Below are 25,690 nucleotides of genomic sequence, written 5' to 3'. Positions count from 1 at the left end.
TTCGAAGAAAAGAAATACTGCCCTGCAATATTCCTGGATGTCTCACAAGCTTTTGACTGTGTATGACATTTGGTATTAATCTACAAAATGGGCAAATAGTTACCGCGCAATTACTGTCCATTGTTAAACCTATTTCGGCTGGAGTCCCACAGGGTAGTGTCTTGGGAGCGCTCCTGTATGTGCTCTATATTGTTGATATCCCAATAATAAAAGAAACAGTACTTGGAACATTTGCTGACAGCACAGTTATCATAGCAAAAGATGTATCTCTGTCTAAGGTTGTAGAAAAAGTACAAGTAGCGGCCAACAAGTTCTACAAATGGTCTGGAGACTGGATAATACGACTTAATAGCTACACATCTGTCCATGTTAACTTTGCTAATTATATCACTTGACGGATGCCCAATTCCTCAAGAATCCGATAAATACCTCGGAATTCATCTCCCTACATGACCAACGAAGACCTGCACAACGACCTCGAAATGTGGATATACGAAGTGATTAAAAGCGTGAAGTGACAACACGCAGGAAATCAGAAGATTGAACCGAACCAAACCACATGAACTTATTTAATTTATAATTGTATTCTTAACATTAGTTTAAATTGTATAATTTATTTTAATTTGTGTAAAATGTAGGGGTTTGTCTTCTGACGCAAAATTGCCAGTCGTTATTTTGTAGTACAGCGCTGCCAGATGCTAATTTTAAAAATTACGCGTCTGTGGATGATTTATATATAACAGAACCGACGAATAATCTACCTTACAAGACTTGGAATTGGCAACGCGTCGGCCAGAACCTAAAATATTTGTTTATATATTTTGTGTCACCGATCTGATGGTTATTCTAATCTAAGAGTTAGCAACGTTTTTGAGAGAGAATTTCAGGTAAGCTGATCTTTTGACATATCATCTCTTTCACTCTCTCTGGTCAGCACCCGACCCACCTGGCTGGCGGCAGGGGTTGCGTTTACCAGTTCGCATCTTACCTGAATAGGTAAAAGTACTTAATTTTTAATTAATTAAGAATGGATAAATTTTGTTTAATGGCTTTTGATAGGCTTAGCAGAAATATTTAATTCATTGCCAGACATTTTTATGATTGTTTATAATAATAAAAATAATTAAACATTATTTCAGTTGGGCTGTAATTTTTATATAATATTTTTTAAGTATCAAAATACCTAAAATTAATTTGCCAGACAATAATTCTATTGTTTATTAATAAGACACAGGGATTATGTCTGGAAAAGTAGTGAAAAAGGAAACTTAAATCAAGTTTCGTAATAATATAATCTTGTAATAATTAAATGTAGACACTAAGATGAAGGAATAATATTAGAATTACACTTTACAAAAGTAAAAGTAAAATAAAAAAATACGTAATTTAATGTTAGAAAAATGTCACAAAAAAACGGATGCATCTTGATAATCATCATCATCATCGCTTGCATTGTCATAATTATTGGTATCATCGTATTGGGACGTATTCTCTTCAAATATTTTATCATCTGTAAGAAAAAATATTCCGTTCAATAAATTCGGTCTAATCCTTTATTAATTTTTTGACTTACTTTCAATAATAATATCAGCTATTGACAATGGTAATTGTTCTCAAACAAACCAAACAAAATCAAATTTACCATCGTTGATGGTCTAACCAGAAGCAAGTGGTGATGAGCATTTCTTCAAAACTTTGTCACATAGCGAACTCTTAGTAAATGTTGTTGCAATTCAACCTTACACAGGGTGGTAGACTTGATGGATCGAAGTTTCGGAATTTTTTATTACTCTGTTACGATTTTTACTACAAAAAAACTTCTAAACCTGTTTAGATATCTTCAGTGTCAGTCTGAAGAATTTCGGCATAAAAGTCGGTTTCGCGGATATCTGTATCCAAATTGAAACTTGAAGCTGTATCTTCTGACGTGGTCTCATCATTCGACCTTGAGACAGCATTCCCTGACGTGGTTTGATCATTTGCACTTGGCGCAGCATTCACTGATGTGATCTCATCATTTGAACTTAGGACAGCAACTTCTGATATAATCTTATTATTTGAACTGGAAGTTGCATCTTCGTACGTGGTATCACCAATGTCTACTGAAATATTTGATAATAATGTAGTGGATTTAGATGTGATGGGAACATTGGCTTGTGATAAGAAAATTAATTTCAAATAAATTACGATACTTAGCTATTAAGGCTATAAAATTACTGTAGCATTGTCTATGATATCCATCAAATTAAACAGTTGTTAAAAATTAACAGTGAATCTTGAAAACTACCCGTTATAGCAGCTGTCGGCGTCCATCGCACTTGTGCTGTAATTGGTAACTGACAGCACTCTTTCAACTATTAATTTAATTAAATTTTCCGGACTTATTATTTAACAATAGAGTTATTGTCTGGCAAATTAATTTTACTTATTTTGATCTGCTCTACACTGCTGACATTCCAACCACACAAGAAACACTTCTTGGAACCTTTGCTGATGACACAGTTATGGCAAAAGATATATCTCTGCCTAGGGCAATAGAAAAAGTGCAAGTGGCAGTCAACAAAATCTACAAATGGACAAAAGATTGGAAAATTCAACTTAATAGCTCCAAATCTGTCCACGTTAATTTTGCATTAAGGCGAAATAATAAAAACTTAATTATATCACTCAATGGATGCCCGATTCCTCAAGCAGAATCAGCAAAATACCTTGGAATACCATCTTGACGGTAGATTAAATTGGAAGCATCACGTTAGACAAAAAGCAAAACACATTAGAACCAAAATAAAACAACTATACTGGTTAGTCGGAAGTACTCTCAACTTGATCTAAAATCAAAGAGGTTGATCTATAATACAATTATAAAGCCAATTTGGACCTATGGGGTGCAAATATGGGGTTGCACTAAAAATTCAAATCAGTTAGTCATACAGCGCTGTCAAAACAAGATTCTTCGATTGATTACCAATGCCTATCGCTATGTAACCAATGAAGAACTGCACGATGACCTGGAAATTAAATGGCTTTGCGAAGTTGTGCAGGATTTCGCCTTGAAACACGAAAGAAGATTACTAAATCATTCTAACGTGGAAGCAATACAACTGCTGGACAGTACACAGAATGTCATGAGATTGAAACGAACAAAACCATACGAACTTGTGTGAACATTTAGTGTGTATTATTAGTGTAAACTATAGATATAAGTTAATAATTAATAAATAATTGTAATTTTATAATTGAGGAATACATACTGATGTATTTTCTCGCACTCGTCTTGCTTGCTAATTAATCCAAGCACATAGGAAAAGTAGTAATAAATTAATTGTAATAATAATAATAATTAAGATTGTACTAAGCGTATCTAATAAAGATGTTATAAAAAAAAATTTATTTTGATACTTATAGTATCATATAAAAATTATAGCCATACTGAAATAATTAGATTTTTTTTATACATAATAAATAGCGCCTGGCACAGTTAAACAATCATAAAAATTTCTGGCAATGAATTAAATATTTTTGTTAAGCCTATCAAAAGTCATTAAAAAAATATCCATTCTTAATTAATTTAAAAATTGTGTTTGTTTACCTGTACATGTACGATGCGCATTGGTAAACGCAAACCTTGCCGCCAGCCAGATGGGCCGGGTGCTGACCGGGAGAGTGAAAGAGATGAAATGTCAAAACATTAGCTTACCTGAAATTCTTGTTTTCTCTACGTTGCTGGCTCCCATTCTATTCTTGGTTGCTTGATTTAGACGTATTTCCTTTTATTGGAATTTGTAACGCATATTACTTCGATGTAACTTTTAACCGTGCTAAATTTTACACCTGCAGGTGTTTTTCATCCCCCCCCCCGTTTTCCACAAAGGGGGGGGGGGGATATTCGCTGATTAATATATAGATAATTGAAAATTTTATGGTTGTTTTCCGTTTATTTTCTTTAATAATCTCCCGTATGACCTATAAGAAAAATTCGTTACCTTTTTTCTCGATTTTTCTACATTCTCGGCACAAATAATTTTCTACTGGGAATGAGAAGTCAATTTCCTGCGTTTAAAAGGTCGTTTCACGATCGATTTGGCGAACGGGTTACATGTAAACCGCGCACGGCTTGATAAAGTCATATCACGGGTTTATGAGCCCGAACCGAAATCCGAAGGATCGATGGTTTTTCGGCGAGGCGAAAAAGTTGAAGGACTTTAAATTTGACAATAAATAACGCTTGAGAAAGAGCATAGGAAATGGATTCAATTTAGTTCAAGACCGTAAAAGAGCGGAAGTAACACCGAGATTTATTGTTGTCGTCTTTGACAGATTCAGAAATCGTGATTGATTGGCCTATAAATTATTCATTTTATGGGGTAACGTTTTGAACCAATTTAATATATAAATTGAAGAAGGAATGGAGATGCAAGTGGGCCTAATTGTAATTAAAAGCCTATTAACTAAAAAGACCGTTTTATTTTCTCACTAAAAATAGTTTTTACTATAATATCTTCTTTAAATATTTCTTCATCAAAACGTGCCCAGGCATTTGGAAGATGGCGGAAATTATAATGATCACAAAACCTGGAAAGTTACCAAACGAAATAAAAGCCTATAGACCTATATCACTACTGCCAGTAATATCTAAGGTTTTTGAAAAACTCCTGTTCAAAAGAATAAAACCGATCATAGAGAGAAAAACCTAATGTCAACACATCAGTTTGGGTTTATTAACAAGTATTCAACAATTGACCAGGTCCACAGAATAACAGATGTTATTGAAAAAGCCTACGAAAGTAGAAAAGTATGCTCAGCTATATTCTTAGATGTAGCACAAGCCTTCGATAAGGTGTGATATGATGATTGTTCATAAACTACCGGGAATGTTACCAAAACAACACACCGAACTACTAAAATCGCACATTGCAGCCAGAATATTTAGAGTTAAACAAGACGAATCTTACTCTGCAATAAAATAAGCTAAAGCAGGTGTACCACAAGGAAGTGTAACGAAGAAGCCACGAAAATTACAACAGGCAAGTGACAATATAAATAATTGAACACAAGCTTAGAAAATAAAAATTAACGAAAGGAAATCTGTGCATGTGCAGTTCACCTACAATCAGACCGTACAAGCACCAATAACATTAAATAATACTATTATTCTATATAGCAACAACGCTAAATATCTCGGAATGAATCTTGATGCAAAACTTCGCTGGAAGAAACATATAAAGAAGAAAAGAAAATAATCCAATTAAAATGTAGGAAAATGTATTGGATAATTGGAAGAAAATCGCAATTATCAGTATATAATAAATTGTTATTATATAAACAAATACTGAAATCTATATGGACATACGGAGTTCAATTATGGGGATGTTCTGCAAATAGTAACATAAACAAAATACAAAATTTGCAGAACAAAGTGCTGAGAAGTATTGTGGGCGCACCCAAATATTATAGGACTAACTACCTACATCGAGACCTTCAGTTGTATTTCTGCGAGATTACCTTGTCACTTGAAAGAAAATCACAGCTATCATTAAATTTATTCTTTGAATACCTCCAGGTTGAAGTTTTCATTGGAAATTTGGCATTATGGAATATAACCTTCCTCAAAACATTTTGTAATTTGAGGGTGGTATGCGTTATTTACAGTAACTTAAGAATTTTTACTTAACTCCTGAACATTTTTGTGTGATTATTTTGTAACAATTTCGGCCGTTCAAAGTAGCAATGTGATGGGTGATCCACCGTACAGTCCTGAATTAGCATCCAACGATTTTTTTTATTCCTGTACATTAAATATTATTTACGTGGTCAATATTTTGTGAATGGTTGTGAAAGGTCTGGGTACAAAAAGAAATTCCTTCGAAAAATAAATTAAAATTCATTTAACATCCCACTGAATTAGTTCAAAAATCAAAAATTTTGGTATAAAGTTATGGTAAAACGTTTTTTACATTGGAAACGTAACGTTGAAACACTTTATTTTTAATTCTCTTTTAATGTTTAATCATTTAGTGCCGAACCACTTAGTCATATCTACTTTTTCTTCTATTCTCTTCTATTCTCTCATATCTACTTTGACTTCAACAAAGGAGACACAACAAATATTTTTTAATGTATGTTCGCCGATTTCTCTGTCAATTATGGACCGATTCTCAAAATCCTTTTTTATTCGAAATAGGCACTTCCGAGGTGGTCCAATTTGAACCAAGTTAGGATCTGGGGGAAGGCGGGGAAATCGAGGGAAAACCTTAAGTTTTCACATATTTTTTTATCTAGAATAACCAGATATTTGTGTATAATGTTATTGCTGAACTGACGTGACGAAAAATCAGAAGTAATTCAGTGTAAAAGCCATTCAGTTTGCTTTTTAAGCACTAACCATATCATATGAGAAGTCGTAGAAACTTGTGGGTAACATTCTAAGCCTTAAGTTCATATACTGAGGTCGCTAGTTCGATTCCCGAAAGCAAATTTTTTGTTCCAGTTTGGCTGGAACATTTGTTAAATCACCTGGACTAGGTAGCGGACCCCGGGGCCTGAAACGTTCCTTATTTTCAATCATTGTTTCTTTATTCCTATTTTTCCTAATACTGCCCAAAGTGGGCTATCGATTTTAATACTTAATAAAATAACTGCATAATTTGTTGAGTAAATATCTAACACTAAACACAATCATAACAATTTTTTTGGTGTGCCAGTTCGGTTTTATATTTTCATTTTATATTTCCAAATATAATAAATATTTGTATTTTCATTACGCTTTTCTTTGTTATAAATATTACTGATTGATATTTACTCTGTACTTTGATTCCTGTTTGCTATACGTAATTTAGACATACAATCGATTGAACGTTTTTGTAAATTGAGAAAAGAATTTCAAGAAAATGATTTCAACTGAACGGGAATGATTGGAGATGGGGAACCTTTCTTGTTTGTTCGGGAATTTGTTCGAATTATATTGGAAACAGAAAAAACTCCGGAGAAATTAAATGTTTGCTCTCATATTGTCGGTCTACCATTCCAATTACCGATTTGTGAAGTTTTGCTTCTGATATTGACAAATGCTTAAAAAATTCTTAATAAATAATATAACATTTTACTGTATAATTAATATGAAAATTAGACTTCATCTTGAACAATTTTATTACGTGCATTCTGGGATTCAGAAATCTGTGTGCAATTTGAATTTGAAAAAGAATTTTCTGCATTGTTGCATGATATTTTCATGTGAGTGATATTTGGGTTCACTGCCATGAAGTTGAATGAAACTATTAGGGTCGAGTTTTTGTAGGGGCAAATATTCATTTGTTAAATTAGAGACAATTTATTCTCTCTGTAATATTTATCATTATCATAGTTTCATAGTTTATATCTATTTATTAATTTATATGTGTTTGTTATTTATAGGCTAATTGTGAATTTAACCACCCCTGCTCTCATTTTATGGAATGAAGAACTGCCTTCTGAGAAGACTGTCCGAAATTACTATCTCCAGATAGAGGGTCATTTGCAAAATTACAAGGAGGCCTTTGCCGATGAAGCTGTCTGGGCTGTGTTGAGTACTAGGTTGAGCAAAATTTTAGAGATTGTAAGTAGAATATTAATATTTAGAATAATAATAAAATAATAAGTAAATAATTAAACTATATAAAGATACTAATATTAGCTAATTGTTTAGTTGCCAAAGAAACACCCTAAATTATTTATTATTTGTTTATAATATTTATAATTATTTAATAAAACATTATTATTTTGATTAAAATTGTTAATAGAGTAACGGCAGCCAAGATGGTATTCACTTCTTTCTAAAAATGGCCCTATGATTCTCATTTGCTGAAAGTATCTAAAAACTAAAAACGCCTATATTTAAATATATTTTATTGATATATTATAATTACATTAATTTCCCTTGACCATAAAGACATTGATATAATCACAGAGATATATCTCCACTAACTCAAACACGTAATCCACTGATATTATCTTCTCTCTAATATTTAAAACAAATATTAAAATAAGATAATATAACTATTAATGGTTCTGTTGTATTACTTTTTAGAATAAACTGAATTAACAACCTACCTAAATTGAGATACATTTTATCAAATATGACAACTGCAGTTCGGTCTATACAAGTCAAGTTTCAGAACAAATGACGAAAATTAGAGGTTACTACTCCAGCAGCAAAAAGGAACCTTGTTCAGTATCTGCATTAACGTTCTTCTAGAAGGCAAGCAGAATATCTTCGATAATAGTTTATATCTTCTGCCACTGCATTTCAATAAGGATAAAGCAATTAGTTTTTCGTCCAACCTGAAACGAAATTGATGGGACAGGCTGAGTTATCTGTAAATGAACATATAAATTTCAAGTTAGAACCTCCATTCTCTAATAATAAACATAAGTTTCTTATTATATACTTACCTCTGGGTCTTGTTGGGCTAGAAGAATCTCCTATATATCTATCAGCCTCAAAAAACTTATGTGATTTAATATTGCCATTGGGGGCAGATGTTCCTTGTCTTGTAGTAAAGGTAAAGAATCTCAATAAATATTGCTTAATTATTTCAATGCAATAAATCATTATTATTTAACAAAATACTTACCATTTAAATTAGTAGCAGGAATTACATCTTGTTTCAGCCATGGCTTTTCACATTTTGGTCTATAGTCTTCATCTTTAAAATGATTACAAACTTTCCTGGACCTACCTAGGAGATCATAAGAGATCCCCTTAAGATATTCTTTTTATTACACTAGTAAATTAAAATACACAGAATAATCTAAAATAATTGTGGAATATATATAAAAACACATACCGAAAAACTTGACGTAAATAAACAATACAAATTATATAATCTATAAATGGCCGTTAACTGTTTAGGTTAGAATTATTAATACCGAGGCCGAACGAGGGAGAAACACACATACATCTGTTGCATTTTTCATTTACATTTGGCCGCATAACGGGGATTCCGAAAAGCTTAAACGTGGGACCCGATTTTTCCATATAAGTTTCACTTCTAAATTTCTTTATTCTAAGACAAAAGTTGCTTCACTCAAAATGTTATAATTCACAAAAAAATGATCCTACAGCTGTCAAATTTATACACGTATCTTTTGAGGATTAGGGCTAACTAAAAAACATATGTATTTAATTGTAGTAGCGTCATCTATGTGTCAGGCCGGGGACTTTTCAATTGACCTGTTAGTTTTGATCTTGCAAATTAATTTTTTACCTGCCATTTGACCCGACTTTACTGTCCAATCATTATTATTTCACGGTGATCAACCAACTATTCCACTCGACACAATAATTATTTAAAACGGAATACGTTCTGGGGTCGATCTATGTTTGATTAAAGCAGCTCACTATCGGACTTTAATAGGACGGGCTGGGCATGGTCGACATCAAAGTCGTAATCATCCAATTTTATGTACATTAACGAGCGTGCATCGTTAATTAGGGAAATCGAAATTCAATTGTTATTTATGGAAGCGAAACGATAAAGTTTTAAATTAATTTGCCATAGGTTTGGTTAATTGCTGTTTGTTTGCAGTTGGCACGTATTGGAAAACTGAACTGAGATAGGTTTTAGTTTTGACTTTTGTATTTATGTTCATTGGGATTTGAATCTGAAATTACTTGACATGCAGTTTCTTTTAGTTACAATTACAGAACAGAACGTGGGGAAGTGCATGACAAGTAAAATTTCTTCACATTTTTACTTATTCAGTTAATGTGTTGGATCAAAACAACAATCATTGTGTTGATTAAGAATTGTTACTCACACTTTCATTTTTATTTGCATGGAGACTCGCCCTGGAGTAAAATTTCATTACATTTTTATTTATTCAGTTAATATGTTGGATCAAAACAACAATCACTGTGTTGATTAAGAATTGTTAGTCACACTTTCATTTTTATTTACATGGAAACTCGCCCTGGAGTGACGATTTGAACCGGGTTATGTAGGACTGCCTCTGGGCTTACAGATACACTAAATCGCAACCTCCTCACAGCTGATCACTGTAGATCACTACTGCTACTGCATTACATTTGGGTATTTGGCACCCGCCAACTGGGGTAAACATCACACTAGTGGGTACTGTCGTGTGGGGGTAAAATTAAAACTGTAGCGACGAATAAGGTCGTTGCAGTCTGGATAAAGAAGAGATTAGCATGTTGACCAGCCCAAGGACAAACCCATTTTCAGAAGTACTTGGGCTGAGTTATTTATGGAAAGCTTGTGACCTGAAATGTTTGATTTTTGGAGTAGTTGCTTGGGAATGCCAACCGAACCGTCGATCGAAGAGAAGACCTAGGTACGTGACTTCATCCAGCCATGGGATGGTTGCAGTATCGTTATGTTATGTATGTTAAATTGCGAAACACTTGAGTTGCAACTTGCAGAATCTAAATCACTGGACCGTGCGATTGAGCTGTTTTGGAGTCTTTTTTGAATGGTGAAGGAAGCCGTGTCGTCAGCGTATAAAGCAATATCAACGTGTTCTTTTCTCTATAACACCTCGAATCAAGCATCCCGTTTGTGAAAGATTTCATAAACATGCTCAGTGTGAGGTTCTTCATAGGAACCTGAGCACACGATAGCACCTTAATAAAATCCATACCCGTCCATAAACCCCGATAGTAAACAAACTACGGCAGTCCCAGTCGTAACTCAGGGTCTCTGTCGCCCGCAAAACAAACATATCCCGAACCTGAAGCGACATCAGCCGAAGACCATTTGGTTCTAGCTGGTCAATCTAGAAAACGAAAAAAAAATCTTTTCTTGATATATCTGAAATAAACATTTCAAATATGTTCGAAAGGAAAGATATGATGAGAGCAGTTAGGTCTTCTGGTAGACCTAGTCGGATGCAATTTGCAACTAAACCGTGCCAAACCTTGTCAAAAGCTTTGGTTAGGTCCAGGAGGACTGCTCCAAATGAGTGGTCTGTTAGACGGTTGATTTTAGTTCGTACATTGTGTCAGAGAACTTATCAGAGAAATAAATACATGACACATTGATAATTTGATAATAAACTGTTGAATTTAAAGTATGTTATTCGAGGTTGCATCTTACTTATGCCTTCATATGCTCTAAAATACTTGAATATTCATCGCCATTCACAGTGCGCCAAGGGAAACTTTCTTTTGTCTAGCAAAGAATGAAAACGTAATGTTCGTTTTCTCTCTTTCTGGATTTTTTCGTTTGTTCAAGGTTTGGAAACAGTTGATTTAACATGAGTTTTCATTCGATAAGTCCGATACTTAATTGTTTTCGAACTTTATATATAATGAATATGAATGTATTATCACCAAGACTCAATTTATCCAACTCCACATATATACACATACACATATCTTCTATTTATGAAATCTGCCTCGCATTAGTAAGGTTTTCAACAGTTATTATTTTTGTGATGGCGTGATGATTGTGCGTTACGCCACGTGTGATCGTTCTGCTAGATGAAATGTATTCAAGTTTATTTAACCTACCAAGGGTTCTTTAACCTTTTACCGCCATTTTTAATATGAGTTACTTCTGCAATATTTAATTTGTATGGGTCGTGATTTTTGTCAGTCTAAGTTTATCGATATTTTTGATTGCATTTTGCATTCTACAAGGTAGTTCAAACTTAAGTTACTTTATGGGCTCTTAATGACAACGTCAATTATTGTCGTTTCTTTCCAGAGTTTGTGTTTATCATTGTAAATTTCTTAATTTTTATTATTCGGTCCTTAGTCACCGTCTTAAATTTTTTAAACTCCTACTTCAATGTGTGTGTGTGCGAAGTAGGGATGTCGAGAAAATGTCGATATATCGATATATTTTCAAATTTATAATATAAATAATAAAATATGTAAAAATATAAGATATAGCAAACCTTTAAAATTAAGTTTCTGACACTTTAAGGTATCGAGGCGATTTTGGTATTTAATTTTACAGGTTTATAATGTTGTCCGATAATCGATTCAATTGTTTAATTCTCGGATATATTATTTTAAATGTCGACATTTTTGCAAAAAATATCGATTTTTCCTCCGTTGCCGATATCCCTGGTGTGGATCTGAACCAGTATCCGCAAAGTATTAAAATTGTTCACTTTTTGGTTCTAAAATGTTGACGAATATATTAAGAACGAACTTATTGAAAATTAGGCAATCGGTAATATATAGATATCTATGTCACCTGTTAACACTTACTCCATCATTATCGTTCATAAGGAGGTTAGGTGATTACCGTTGTATAACCGACTATGGTGGTATATAGATTTATAAAATTTTAAAAATAACATCAAATTTTAAAGATGGATTTAAAGAGTACTTAGTGAGAACAATGAGTAGAAACCTCAAATCTGAAAAAAATGTGTGTGATTTAATATTTGACGAATATATTAATCCATCCATTAATCACACACCGTTTTCCATAACACGCGGAACGATTTTCACATGGAATTATAAAATCGAAAATGAATTAAGCACGGGGTATATCCTACGATACCTGTTTATATCGAAAATCTATTATGTGAAATTGTAGCATCCACTGATGGATTTTTTACGTAGCATACGAATTTTTTTGCTTTTAAAATGCCGGAAATATTGATATGCGTCGCACATATTATATTACAAAGTATCGTGTTTATCAATAAAAAGTCTCCTTCAATACAGAATTCGGCAACCGATGTGTATCCTTTTTTTTTCTCTTTTTGTTACCAGAAACTTGTATAGGTGGGATCGATACGCTTCCTCCGTTAAAAAAAGCGAAACGTCTCAGAATTCTGAACTGAAAATAACATTTCTGTCATGTGGATAAATTATAGGAAGTATACGGGCAATAACAATTCTATGTGAACTTGTTGTATTGAGTTCCCTAACATCAAAAATGATTTAATCGATTTATGTATCTTACATAACTAAAATTGTTTATCATTAAACCCTGATCTACTCAGGATGACTGAATACGAAGATAATAAACTTCAGACTGCCTGTAACTCCTTGTTCTCCTATCTTTATTTCCTCCTTATGCATTTCCATGCTCAAAGTTGCTATGTACTTGATTTGTTTTTATTTGTTAGCTGCTTGCATGTAAACATTATTGAGAAACATTAATTTTTTAAAAGTATTTTCGATAATTTTATGGAACCTTTTTTCTTCTTTTTAGTAATATGGCAATGCCATGCCGAAAGAATGATATTGGTTTGACAACAATGTAATCATTGATCTATTTTGCACTTCGAGCTGCTACAGTGCATCCTTTAAAATTCTTGCAACTTGTGGCCGATAGTTATCACGCAAGACGATGACTTCTTCTATTACTCGCTATTCATGGTCTTTTTGCAATAACTTGTCATTTCATTTTTGTATAATTCACATCGACAAACATCTACAGTATAGGTTTCTTTCGGTTTTAGCAACTCGTAATAAACTACATTTTGCAGATACCACCATATCCACAACAAGACTCGAATATTCACCTTCAGTGTCCATGTAGATGACTCTTGCAGACTGACACATAACTTTTTGTGCTTGCTATTGCCGTAATTCATTGCCAGTTTTTATGCTATGGAAAACTCATATTTTTTGACAAATAATGAAACCATGTTATTGAAACGGTTGAAAATAACATTTCTGTCATGTGGATAAATTATAGGGAGTATGCGGGCAATAACAATTCTATGTGAACTTGTTGTATTGAGTTCCCTAACATCAAAAATGATTTAATCGATTTATGTATCTTACATAACTAAAACTGTTCATCATTAAACCCTGATCTACTCAGGATGATCGAATACGAAGATAATAAACTTCAGACTGCCTGTAACTCCTTGTTCTCCTATCTTTATTTCCTCCTTATGCATTTCCATGCTCAAAGTTGCTATGTACTTGATTTGTTTTTATTTGTTAGCTGCTTGCATGTAAACATTATTGAGAAACATTAATTTTTTAAAAGTATTTTCGATAATTTTATGGAACCTTTTTTCTTCTTTTTAGTAATAAGGCAATGCCATGCCGAAAGAATGATATTGGTTTGACAACAATATAATCATTGATCTATTTTGCACTTCGAGCTGCTACAGTGCATCCCTTAAAATTCTTGCAACTTGTGGCCGATAGTTATATCGCAAGACCATGACTTCATCTATTACTCGCTATTCATGGTCTTTTTGCAATAATTCGTCATTTCATGTTTGTATAATTCACATCGACAAACATCTACAGTATGGGTTTCTTTCGGTTTTAGCAACTCGTAATAAACTACATTTTGCAGATACCACCGTATTCACAGCAAGACTCGAATATTCACCTTCAGTGTCCATGTGGATGACTCTTCCAGACTAACATATAACTTTTTGTGCTTGCTATTGCCGTAATTCGTTGCCAGTTTCTATGCTATGGAAAACTCATATTTTTTGACAAATAATGAAACCATGTTATTGAAACGGTTGAAAATAACATTTCTGTCATGTGGATAAATTATAGGGAGTGTACGGACAAAACAATTCTATGTGGACTTGTTGTATTGAGTTCCCTAACATCAAAAGTGATTTAATCGATTTATGTATCTTACACAACTAAAATTGTTTATCATTAAACCTTAGATCTACTCAGGATGATTGAATACAGTTACTATGCCATGGAAAACTCATATTTTTTGACAAATAATGAAACCATGTTATTGAAACGGTTGAAAATAACATTTCTGTCATGTGGATAAATTATAGGGAGTGTACGGGCAATAAAAATTCTATGTGGACTTGTTGTATTGAGTTCCCTAACGTCAAAAATGATTTAATCGATGTATGTATCTTACACAACTAAAATTGTTTATCATTAAATCTTAGATCTACTCAGGATGACTGAATACAGTTACTATGCTATGGAAAACTCATAATTTTTGACAAATAATGAAACCATGTTATTGAAACGGTTGAAAATAACATTTCTGTCATGTGGATAAATTATAGGGAGTGTACGGGCAATAACAATTCTATGTGAACTTGTTGTATTGAGTTCCCTAACATCAAAAATGATTTAATCGATTTATGTATCTTACACAACTAAAATTGTTTATCATTAAATCTTAGATCTACTCAGGATGACTGAATACAGTTACTATGCTATGGAAAACTCATAATTTTTGACAAATAATGAAACCATGTTATTGAAACGGTTTAAAATAACATTTTAATTCAATATCTGTGGTAACCATTTTCTTTTTTTTATGTTTTCGATCGCATGTAAATGTCTGGGAGCTCATGAACCCTGGAAACAGACTGCTAAGCTATCTGCAAGTTCATGTGTGTTAAAAATCTAAGCTTGATTATTTTTTAATTTTTATTGAGTTCCTTATTTGTTTTTTAAAGTTAATGTTAAACCTTTTTGTTAAAAATATTTTATTTTTATCTTTTTAGTGTTAGATATTTACTCAATAAATTACGTAGTTATTTTAGTAAGTATTACAATGGGCAGGCCAAGTAAAGATGCAGCCCGTATGAGGAAAAATAGGTATAAAGAAACAATAATTGAAAATAAGGAACACTTCAGGCCTTACCTAGGTGATTTGACAAATGTTCTAATCAAACTAAAAATGTGTGAAAACTGTATACATGCCTTGGAAATTTGAGCTTTTCCCTCGATTTCTCCCTCTTCGCCCCATCAGACGGTTCCAAAGGGACCACCTCGAAAGTGCACTCTTTCGAATAAAAAAAATGATTTTGCAAATCGGTCCATACATGACGGAGAAATCGGCGATATTCACAAATTTAATCTTTTTACTCTGATACATTAACAATCTTGAAAAATATGGCTCCAAAATGCTGCTATATTAATGTACAATATATTGTTATTTACAAGCAAACTACCAAAACATTCATAAAACTATATATTATATATAAATATATGTATCTTGGTGATTTTGAGCACTGTTTGGTCATGTTTAAACTTAAGAAACCAGAATAATACGAAAACGGTAATATATATATATATATATATATATATATATATATATATATATATATATATATATGTAGCAATTACATTTAGCTGAATTCTTTTTTTTATCATGTCGGATGGTATTTTGGCGCATAATTCAAATACCGAGACCCGAAACAAGGCATAAAGAACGTGAGATAAAGGACCTGGAAAGTAAATTAATTAAAGTTTTATGGGGACATTATTAAAAGCCTAAATCGCAAGTTAAGCGCTTAGAGAAAGCCTCCGGGGGGCGAATTTAAGGTTTCTTTTCCGTTTTTTTTCTTCGTGCTCCTCGAGAGAGGAGTGTATTGTTAGGGCTTGTAAGCTTTGTCTTGAGACCTTTTGTGTTACGTTTTGTAAAATGAATCGATTCCCTTGTTATTACGCCGTAATTAGTTTTTTTCCCTCTAATGTAGAATATTTGGTCTGGGATTTCTCGCCATTCTTCTCGTAAAAAATATTAATTTCGCAACTTTAATCTTGCCCACAAAGAGGTCCATTGTTTTCGAAGGTCCACGACTTTAGATTAAAATTTGGGTTATCTGCGATATTTGTATATCGCGAATTACAATGATTTATCATTGAGTAGCTAATAAAGGTATTTCAGAAGCCTTAAATTATTATTATTTATCAAAATGAGTTTCTTATTTCTGTGAATTTTGATGCTCTGTGAATATATTTACTGACAAGTGTCGAAAAATCCAAAATATAACACGAGGAAGATGATAAATAGCATTAATATTAATTATGATCACTGTTTATTGTTTTTTTTCTGCATATATTTTAATAAACTCAGGATAAACGATTAAAATTATAAATTTTACGAGAGTGTTATTATTAAAGAGTGGTTCGATGTTGGCAGCCTGTAGCGGTCATGTTGTTTTGGAAGTGTTTGTTTAGCCCTTAGTTAATTATTCAATTTCTAATGCCAAAGCATGTCACTTGCTATTGATCTCGATTGAGGAGCCCGCCCAAAAGAAAATATTAACAGCCTATTTGGTGAGAACTTTGTAACGGAGCCTTGGACTGTAGTTTTTCATCAGGATTTATACAAGTAGCTTAGTTTGTGCGCTGTATTTTTCAATCTGCTGTTGCAATAATGTTGTTGTTGATGAGACTTCTTATTTAAGGTTTCGTTACTCATTTCTTTTAAGAGAATACTTGTAAAGATACTTAGATTACATGCCACATTATCAACATTTCTGCTGTTTTCAGTTACAAAGTCATACCCTCTAATCGAGCACAGCACCAACAATTTGATCTCTTTCGATGTCTGGAGGATCGTACATTTCACGTATTTCTTGTTTAAACTGTCACGGAACAAAGCTTAACAAATGGACTGAAAAGTCTCCGGTCTAACACATTTACACATCTTTTCAGTTCGTACTACCCTTCCAAAGAAAGCTATTAAAATTTGTAAAGGTTTGTCAGTTATTGTGATAAGAGCGACACTACTTTTGTTATTTTCAAAACAATGGATCAAAAACAATTTCGTGCTTTAATTTTACACTGCTTCTTGATGGAAACAAATACCATTCAGCTGAAGGACTAAAATGTCGGTTTGCTGACTTCAAACGTGGTCGTAGAGTCACCGATGATGCAGAAAACGGTGGACATTCAAATAAGGCGGTAACACCAGAAGAAAAAAAATCCATCAATTCATTTTCAATCTGCTTTTGCAATAATGTTGTCGTTGATGAGACTCTTCTTATTTAAGGTTAGGTTACTCATTTTTTTAAGAGAAAGCTTGTGAAAACACTCAGATTAGATAACACATCATTTTTCATTCGTGATGTTTCTTATATTTTCCTATTTCTAGTTTCTACTTTTTTGATTCTCGGTAACGGTTCCTACATGCATCCATGAGACAAAAATTACATCCAACTATAACTTTTTATCTTAATGATGTGTTTTAGTTTTTAGATGTTTTTTAGTGTTTTTCACCTTTTTATATTTATATGTGTTCACAGATTCCCCAAAGTTTCTGATATTGAATTTCAACAGAGACGTTCCCAAGGTTTTATTGCTATAGTTAGGAGTTTTCTTTCTGGCTGAATTAGCACGTTACGTGTAATTCAATAATACAAAGTACAATAGAGTACAATCATGATTATCCAAGAGGAAAGAGTGCAAAATCAGTAGTCGATAGATCAAAACCTTAGTTGATATTACTAAAAAAAATTAGATACTCTAAAATATAATGAAAAAAAGCACTTCTCTAGGATTTGATATATTTGTCTTATAATTGATAAAACATTAAAACGAGACAGAGACAAGATTAGATATTAAGACTAGACTAAACACTAATACAAACTCTGAATACATTAATAAATTGTTTTTTGATTCTTCAGCATTCTTTATAATTTCAATCCATGTATTTTTTGAAATAATTTAATGTCTATTTTGTACTAAGTAGGGTTTATCTTTACTGGACCCACTGCTTAATGCGGGATCCAAACCACGGTCCTCGGCATTAAACCTACGACTGGCGAGTGACCAACTTGGAGATCATTCCAGAAGACATTCGGTCTTACTCAGTCTGGTTAATGGCGACTGGGCTCATTTTCCTCGTCGGATTTAACATTACTGTTTTTTGGACAATCACAAAAATACATTTACGACCATTTTCCAGCAGGATTTGAACCCGCGACTATGTAGTAATGGGAGTACCATCCTGTCGCCTTGACCTGCGCTACCAAGTCGGCGAATCCATGTCTTGTTTGAAAATGACTTTTATAATCTTTTCTAAATATGAATCCCCATTAGACAGTCGTATTCAAATTGCTTGCCTTCGTTTTTGAATCAGTTTTTTAAATGTGCTTGAAATGATTTTATAGAAAGTTGTGCAAGTTAACGTTAAACATCAGGTATTACTAACAGGTCAATTGAAAAGTCCCCGGCCTACCATAGTAAACAAATTTTTTTGGCAAAATTAGTTTTTTTATTCAACATAATTCCCTTCAAGGGTGATACACTGATTATAGCGATCCTCCAACTTTTTGATACCATTTTTGTAGTGCGATTTATACTTTGTTTCAAAATAGGTCTCAGTTTCGGTGACCACCTCTTCATTCGACGAAAATGTCTTCCCAGCGAGCATTCTTTTGAGGTCTGAGAACAGGAAATAGTCTCTGGGGGACAGATCTGGAGAATACGGTGGATAAGGAAGCAATTCGAAGCCCAATTCATGGATTTTTGCCATCGTTTTCACTGACAAATGCGGCCGTTTTTGGGAGATTTCGTCCTTTGCTTTGCCAGTCGTCTGTTGCATTTTCCCACGCTTTGGAGCGGTTTCATCCTGTGCAGTCCACTCGGATGACTGTCGATTGGACTTCGGAATGAAATGATGGAGCCATGTTCAATCCATTGTCACATATCGGCGCAAAAACTCGGGTTTATTATGCTTGATCATCTTCCAACACTGCTCCGAATCATTAACTCGTCGTTGTTTTTGGTCAAAAGTGAGCTCGCGCGGTACACACTTTGCATAGAGCTTTCTCATACCCAAATAGTCGTGAATGATATGATATACATGTTCAGTGGATATCTTTAGAGTGTCTGCTATTCAAAATTATTTTGTCGATTTTTAAAATGTTTTCGTCGGTAACAACTTCTTTTGGGCGTCTACTGCGTTCAGCATCTTCGGTACTCATTTCACCACCTCTAAACTTGATGGTTGATTTTGATACATTTGATGGATACATGAAAAATACAGTTGAAGCAGCCAAGTTTCTGCCTCAACTTTATTTTTCCCTTCAAAAAGCAATATTTGATTAATACGCGAAATTCCTTTTTATCATTTTTTTTTAAATCACAAAAGTTACTTCATTCAAAATATTATAATTCACAAACAAATGATCCGATAGCTGTCAAATGTATACACGCATCTTTTAAGGGTTAGGGCTCACTAAAAAACTTACGGATTTAATTGTAGTAGCGCCATCTATGTGTATGTTATATGGCTATAGATTACAATAATTATGTTAAAAACATATAAAGTTTACTGTATACTGATGCAACTAATACATGTCTAAGAAGTTAATTAGTTAATATAAAAGTCGTATAACATAATAAAACATATACTACAAGTAATTAAAACACTGTTAATTATTTACAGGAATATACTTTACGTGGAGATGAAAACAGTCTGATCATTGAAAGGATTTTAATTCTGATAAGAAACATCCTGTATATACCAGCTGATTCTATGGAACGTCGTCCAGATAACGATGCCAGTATACATGATCAGGTAAGAATATAATATGTGTTTAAAGAACATAATTAGGAATTGCATAGATTAACAACACAGTCTTGTCTATGAAGCAAAATATTTTTATTTATGTTAGATATCTTATAGTAAATAGTATACATTAATACTTGTTGCATTAGCGTATCCGGCTTCTAAATATTTAAAAATCGTCATATTTTGTTTGTAATGATATCAGAAATATGGAAAAAGTGGAGTATAGTTATGGGCCACTAAATCATAATTCATCACTCCATCACTAGATAACACTAGATAGGTTCCTTGCTACTGTTAACAAGTTGAAAAACAATAAATCTAAATTTGATCTTCAATCTTTGCTTTTTATTATAAAATCAGGCAGGAAAATGATTTTTTTTTGTGAAATATAGAACAAATATTTCAACATATTTTCTTTCAATATAGTCTGCTAAACGGCTGAAACGATTTGGCTAATTTTAATATTTTAATTTGTGGTCCAGTAAAAATTTGTATGGTGAAAAAATATGGAATAATTTCGAAGAAAATAGTAAAGATAACAATTTTGTTTTCCCATACAAGGTGTTACTATCACTGTTATCAATACTTTCACTGCCACAAAGGATCCATATTGTTGTTGATTGTCAAATATTTATGGATGCGTTCAGAAATTTATTTTCTGACTAAATAGGTTGAATATTGATTAAAACTACCTATACTACTTGTATATAATGTTATTGGTAACAGGTCAATTGAAAATTCCCCGGCTTGACACATAGATGGCGCTACCAGAATTAAATCCATATGTTTTTTAGTTAGCCCTCATAGGATGCGTGTATAAATTTGATAGCTGTCGGATCATTAGTTTGTAAATTATAGCATTTTGAGTGAAGCAAAATTTGTTGTAAAAAAATGGATAAAAAGGGATTTCGCGTGTTGATATAATATTGCTTTGTGAAGGGAAAAGATACAGTTGAAGCAAAAACTTGGCTTGATGCCGAGTTTTCGGACACTGCCCCAGGAAAATCAACCAACAAGGATTGGTATGATAAGTTTAAACATGGTGAAATGAGCACCGAACACGAGTGGACGCCCAAAATAGGTTGTTACCGACGAAAACATTTTAAAAAATCCACAAAATGATTTTGAATGACCGTAAATTGAAATTGAATGAAATAGCAGACACTCTAAAGATATCAGCTGAACGTGTAAATCATATCATTCACGAATATTTGGGTATGAGAAAGCTCTGTGCAAAGTGGGTGCCGCACGAGCTCACTTTTGACCAAAAACAACGACGGGTTGATGATTCGAAGCAGTGTTTGAAGATGATCAAGCGTAATAAACCCGAGTTTTTGCGTCGATACGTGAAAATGGATGAAACATAGCTCCATCATTTAATTCCGAAGTCCAGTCGACAGTCATCCGAGTGGACTGCACATGATGAACCCGCTCCAAAGCTTGTGAAAACGCAACAGTCGACGGGTAAGGTTATGGCGTCTGTATTTTAGGGTGCGCATGGAATAATTTTAATTGACTACCTTGAAAAATGAAGGACTATCAACACTGACAATTACAAATCGTTATTGAACCGTTAGAAAGACGAAATCGCCGAAAAATGGTCCCATTCGAAGAAAAAGAAAGTGCTGCTTCACCAAGACAACGCACCGTGTCAAAAATCCATGAATTGGTCATCGAATTGGTACCTCATCCATCCTATTCTCCATATCTGCCCCCCAGCGACTATTTCCTGTTCTCAAGTCTCAAAAGAATGCTCGCTGCGAAGAAATTATCGTCGAATGAAGAGGTGATCGCCGAAACTGAGAACTATTTTGAAGTAAAGGACAAATCGTACTACAAAAATGGTATCGAAAAGTTGGAGAGTCGCTATAATCAGTGTATCATCCTTGAAGGGAATTATGTTGAATAAAAAAAAAACTAATTTTGCCAAAAAAATGTGTTTTACTATGGTAGGCCGGGGACTTTTCAATTGAACTGTTATCTATGTATTAACACTAATTTCGAATCGATAATTCGGAAATAGATTTTGGTGCCAACCAATCTGTTATAATTGGGAAAATGGTAAACGTTTGTCAATATAAGCGTTGATATATACGGTTCATGTTGCCCAGGTGGAAAAGTAACATTGCCATCATCGGTACCACAATCAGAAAAATTACACTCATTATTTTCTGCGATAGGAATGATTCTAACTATTTCTTGGCCAATAACAACAAAAATATAATAGTTCTTTCCAAATGACGTTTTTGGGTCAATGCGTATTACACAGTCACGTCCACATTCAACGCATTATGCCGTAAAAGTTTTTGGTAACATTCAAATATGTATCAGAAATAAGTTAACATAATTTTAAACAATTTATTTACCACTGGTGTCATTACCAGATACAGATCATCAATTCTTACAAATTAATTTATATCGAAGCAATATATTGCCCAAGAATTACAAACGTTCTTGAGACTATTCGTCCTCAGAACAACAATTCAGTCGAAATATTCAAAATAATATTGGATCGGACATCATCTGACAGTTATCATCTCAGACTAATATCGTCATGAGATCAGACCTGAGATACTCAACACCTACCGGAGAATACGCGAGGAGGATTAATGCACCGATGAAGTCGCTATTGTTATTGTCGGAGAACATTAGCAACATAGATGTAGGTGACACGAAGTTCACCGGGCCATCTAATAAAGTATATGTTGAAGCCTTAACATATGTCAGTCATACAGTCATTTTTAGTTAAAAATGTGAGCAAAATACCAAGATAAAATCGCAAAATTTCTCAATGACGAACTGAAGAAAATGAAATATTGTTACTACCTTTGGATTGTTATTTATATTTTCGTGGAATGCACACCCGAAAAGAAAAACATAAAATAAAACAAATTTGCAATATATCCGTATCAGTTGCACAAAGAAAATCACCGAAAAACTTTACACTTGTTCGAAAGTTCGAGTTTCCCAACAACATTCGCATTATTTTGGTTCAAACTTCGTCGACAGTCGTATACTTTTTGCAGGTCCCAGCTTACACCGCAAGGTTCTACATTATATAAAAAGCATTCCGGAGCTTTATTTCCATTATGGGCATAAAAAAAGTTATTCTCTCGGAAAATTAATGGGCCCGCCCATGTTTATTTTTACACAAATTTGTATAAAAATAGCGTAGAGTTTTTAAAGCCGAAGGGTAACTCGCGTATACTTTGTTATAAAAATATTTTTAAAGTTAAGGAAATAGATAAAGCACGCATATTTAATAACATTTTAATGTATTATAAAAACTTAAAAAAAGCTCCGACCAATGTTAACCTGCTTCTAATATCATTTAATTAGAGCATACAAAAATGTTCCTCAGGTAATATTTTATTCCTATATTGATTTTTAGTGGCTTTCCTATAAATTTCCAAGTAGTTTTTTTACTCGGCAAGCCTTCACAAAGGAGTTCCCCTTTATACTTACGCATAACATATTTTTCCGCTAGTAATTCTAAATTATTTTTATCTTGCTAGTTATTAACTGCCTTGTTAGCCAAGTTGTAAATATCTGTATATCTTGTCTATACCTATCTATTTTATCTATACCTTTCTTCATAATTTAAATATGCTAGTTCTACTTTAAATGTTTTGTATTTAGGAAAGTTTTACCTTGTTTATATTATTTCATTTGTAGCAATGAAATTTATAAATTTGATATATGTCATTGTCTATGTCAACTGAAATAATACTAAATCACAATGCTTCAAATCTTATAATTAAATAATCACTAATAACAATAATCAGTATTGTACACACTTTCTTTTAACATTTCTTTTTTTCTTTATATTATCTGGTACTACTTTTCTCTATTAAATAGAAAATAATCATTTATTATTATAATTGTAAACACAATATGTATTAGTATCACAAACAACATTATGTGGCGCTTTTAACTGAAATAACTGCTATGAATGACGGAAGTTGGAACATGCGCAAAGAGAAAATTGTTAATATCCTTGTTGAATTTCTGCTGTATGTTATTATTTAGGTAGTAGGTACATTTTCGATTTTATGAAGTAAAAAGTTGACAAAGTAAAATATTGGACAGCTTCAAAAGATGACCAGTTGTTTTTTAAAACCAAATTCATACCTTGTCTAAAAAGAAAACAAAGTAGAGACAACAACTATGCATAACCAGTTTTTTACCCTAAAAATTCTAAAATGTCTGAGGAACAACGAGGAAAGCCAAGGTTAACTTGTTCAACAACTATTCTTTGTGTTTACCCAAGAATTAGTTCACGTAGGGTCCTTTTTAGTCTACATACTAAACTGTGTTCACTGTAAGTTACAATATGCTACATATTATCAGTGAAACTACTGAAGTTTGGTATAACTAGTACTAACCTTATAGATAGACTCTGTTCTATTACCATATTGTTTGCTATATTTCTTAACTATGGTCACCTTTCAATGGTGACAACATTTAAAAGTTACTGGTTAAATGACATTTTGGAATTTCGGATTTAAATTTAATTCAATTATAGAGTTACAGTCACCTAAGAAATTAATAGAACCCCAAAGATACATGAGGAGAGACTTCACTCTCCTCACTTATTAACTGTCTTGTTAGCCAACTTGTAAATATCTGTATATTTTGTCTATACCTATCTATTTTATCTATACCTATCTTCATAATTTAAATACGCTAGTTCTACTTTAAATGTTTTGTATTTAGAAAAGTTTTACCTTGTTTATATTATTTCATTTGTTGCAATCAAATTTATAAATTTGATATATTTAATACTTCATGTTTAGTGATCTATTTGAGAAAGCTATGTCAACTGAAATAATAATAGATCACAATGCTTCAAATCTTATAATTAAATAATCATTAATAACAATAATCAGTATTGTACACACTTTCTTTTAACATATCTTTTTTTCATTATATTATCTAGTACTACTTTTTTCTATTAAATAGAAAATAATTATTTATTATTATAATTGTAAACACAATATGTATTAGTATCACAAAGAACATTATGTGGCGCTTTTAACTGAAATAACTGCTATAAATGACGGAAGTTGGAACATGCGCAAAAAGAAAATTGTTAATATCCTTGTTGAATTTCTGCTGTATGTTATTAATTAGGCAGTAGGTACATTTTCGATTTTATGAAGTAAAAAGTTAACAAAGTAAAACATTGGACAGCTTCAAAAGATGACCAGTTGTTTTTTAAAACCTTCTGAAACTCATACCTTGTCTAAAAAGAAAACAAAGTAGGGACAACAACTATGCATAACCAGTTTTTTACCCTAAAAATTCTAAAATGTCTGAGGAACAACGAGGAAAGCCAAGGTTAACTTCTTCAACAACTATTCTTTGTGTTTACCCAAGAATTAGTTCACGTAGGGTCCTTTTTAGTCTACATACTAAACTGTGTTCACTGTAAGTTACAATATGCTACATATTATCAGTGA

General features: G+C 32.8%; 1 protein-coding gene and 1 long non-coding RNA gene across 4 annotated transcripts in view; one reads left to right on the top strand and one right to left on the bottom strand.

Moving 5' to 3' along the window:
- The window catches only part of timeout (circadian regulator timeout), a 621,776-nt gene that overhangs the window by 9,316 nt on the left and 586,770 nt on the right, over window positions 1-25,690 (top strand). Inside the window, exons 2-3 of the mRNA XM_076394399.1 lie at window positions 7,411-7,591; window positions 20,103-20,234. Coding sequence (XP_076250514.1) covers window positions 7,411-7,591; window positions 20,103-20,234 — 313 coding nt within the window. The remainder of the gene's footprint in view (window positions 1-7,410; window positions 7,592-20,102; window positions 20,235-25,690) is intronic.
- Window positions 7,703-8,882, bottom strand: LOC143190935 (uncharacterized). Of its 3 annotated transcripts, none has more exons than XR_013004355.1 (5): window positions 8,610-8,882; window positions 8,428-8,560; window positions 8,086-8,349; window positions 7,902-7,993; window positions 7,703-7,853 (listed from the first exon to the last, which is right to left on the bottom strand). It is a non-coding gene; the product is annotated as an uncharacterized LOC143190935 (long non-coding RNA). The 3 variants fall into 3 exon arrangements; XR_013004354.1 differs by having other exon boundaries at window positions 8,428-8,759; window positions 8,823-8,881; XR_013004353.1 differs by having other exon boundaries at window positions 8,428-8,882.

This window comes from Rhynchophorus ferrugineus, unplaced genomic scaffold (assembly GCF_030347505.1).
Source record: "Rhynchophorus ferrugineus isolate W39M unplaced genomic scaffold, kcgeb_rfMv2 rfM2, whole genome shotgun sequence".
In the NCBI taxonomy this organism is placed as follows: Eukaryota; Metazoa; Arthropoda; class Insecta; order Coleoptera; family Curculionidae; genus Rhynchophorus; species Rhynchophorus ferrugineus.
Note: the sequence above shows the minus strand (reverse complement) of the source record. Positions and strands in the feature narration are given on the sequence as shown.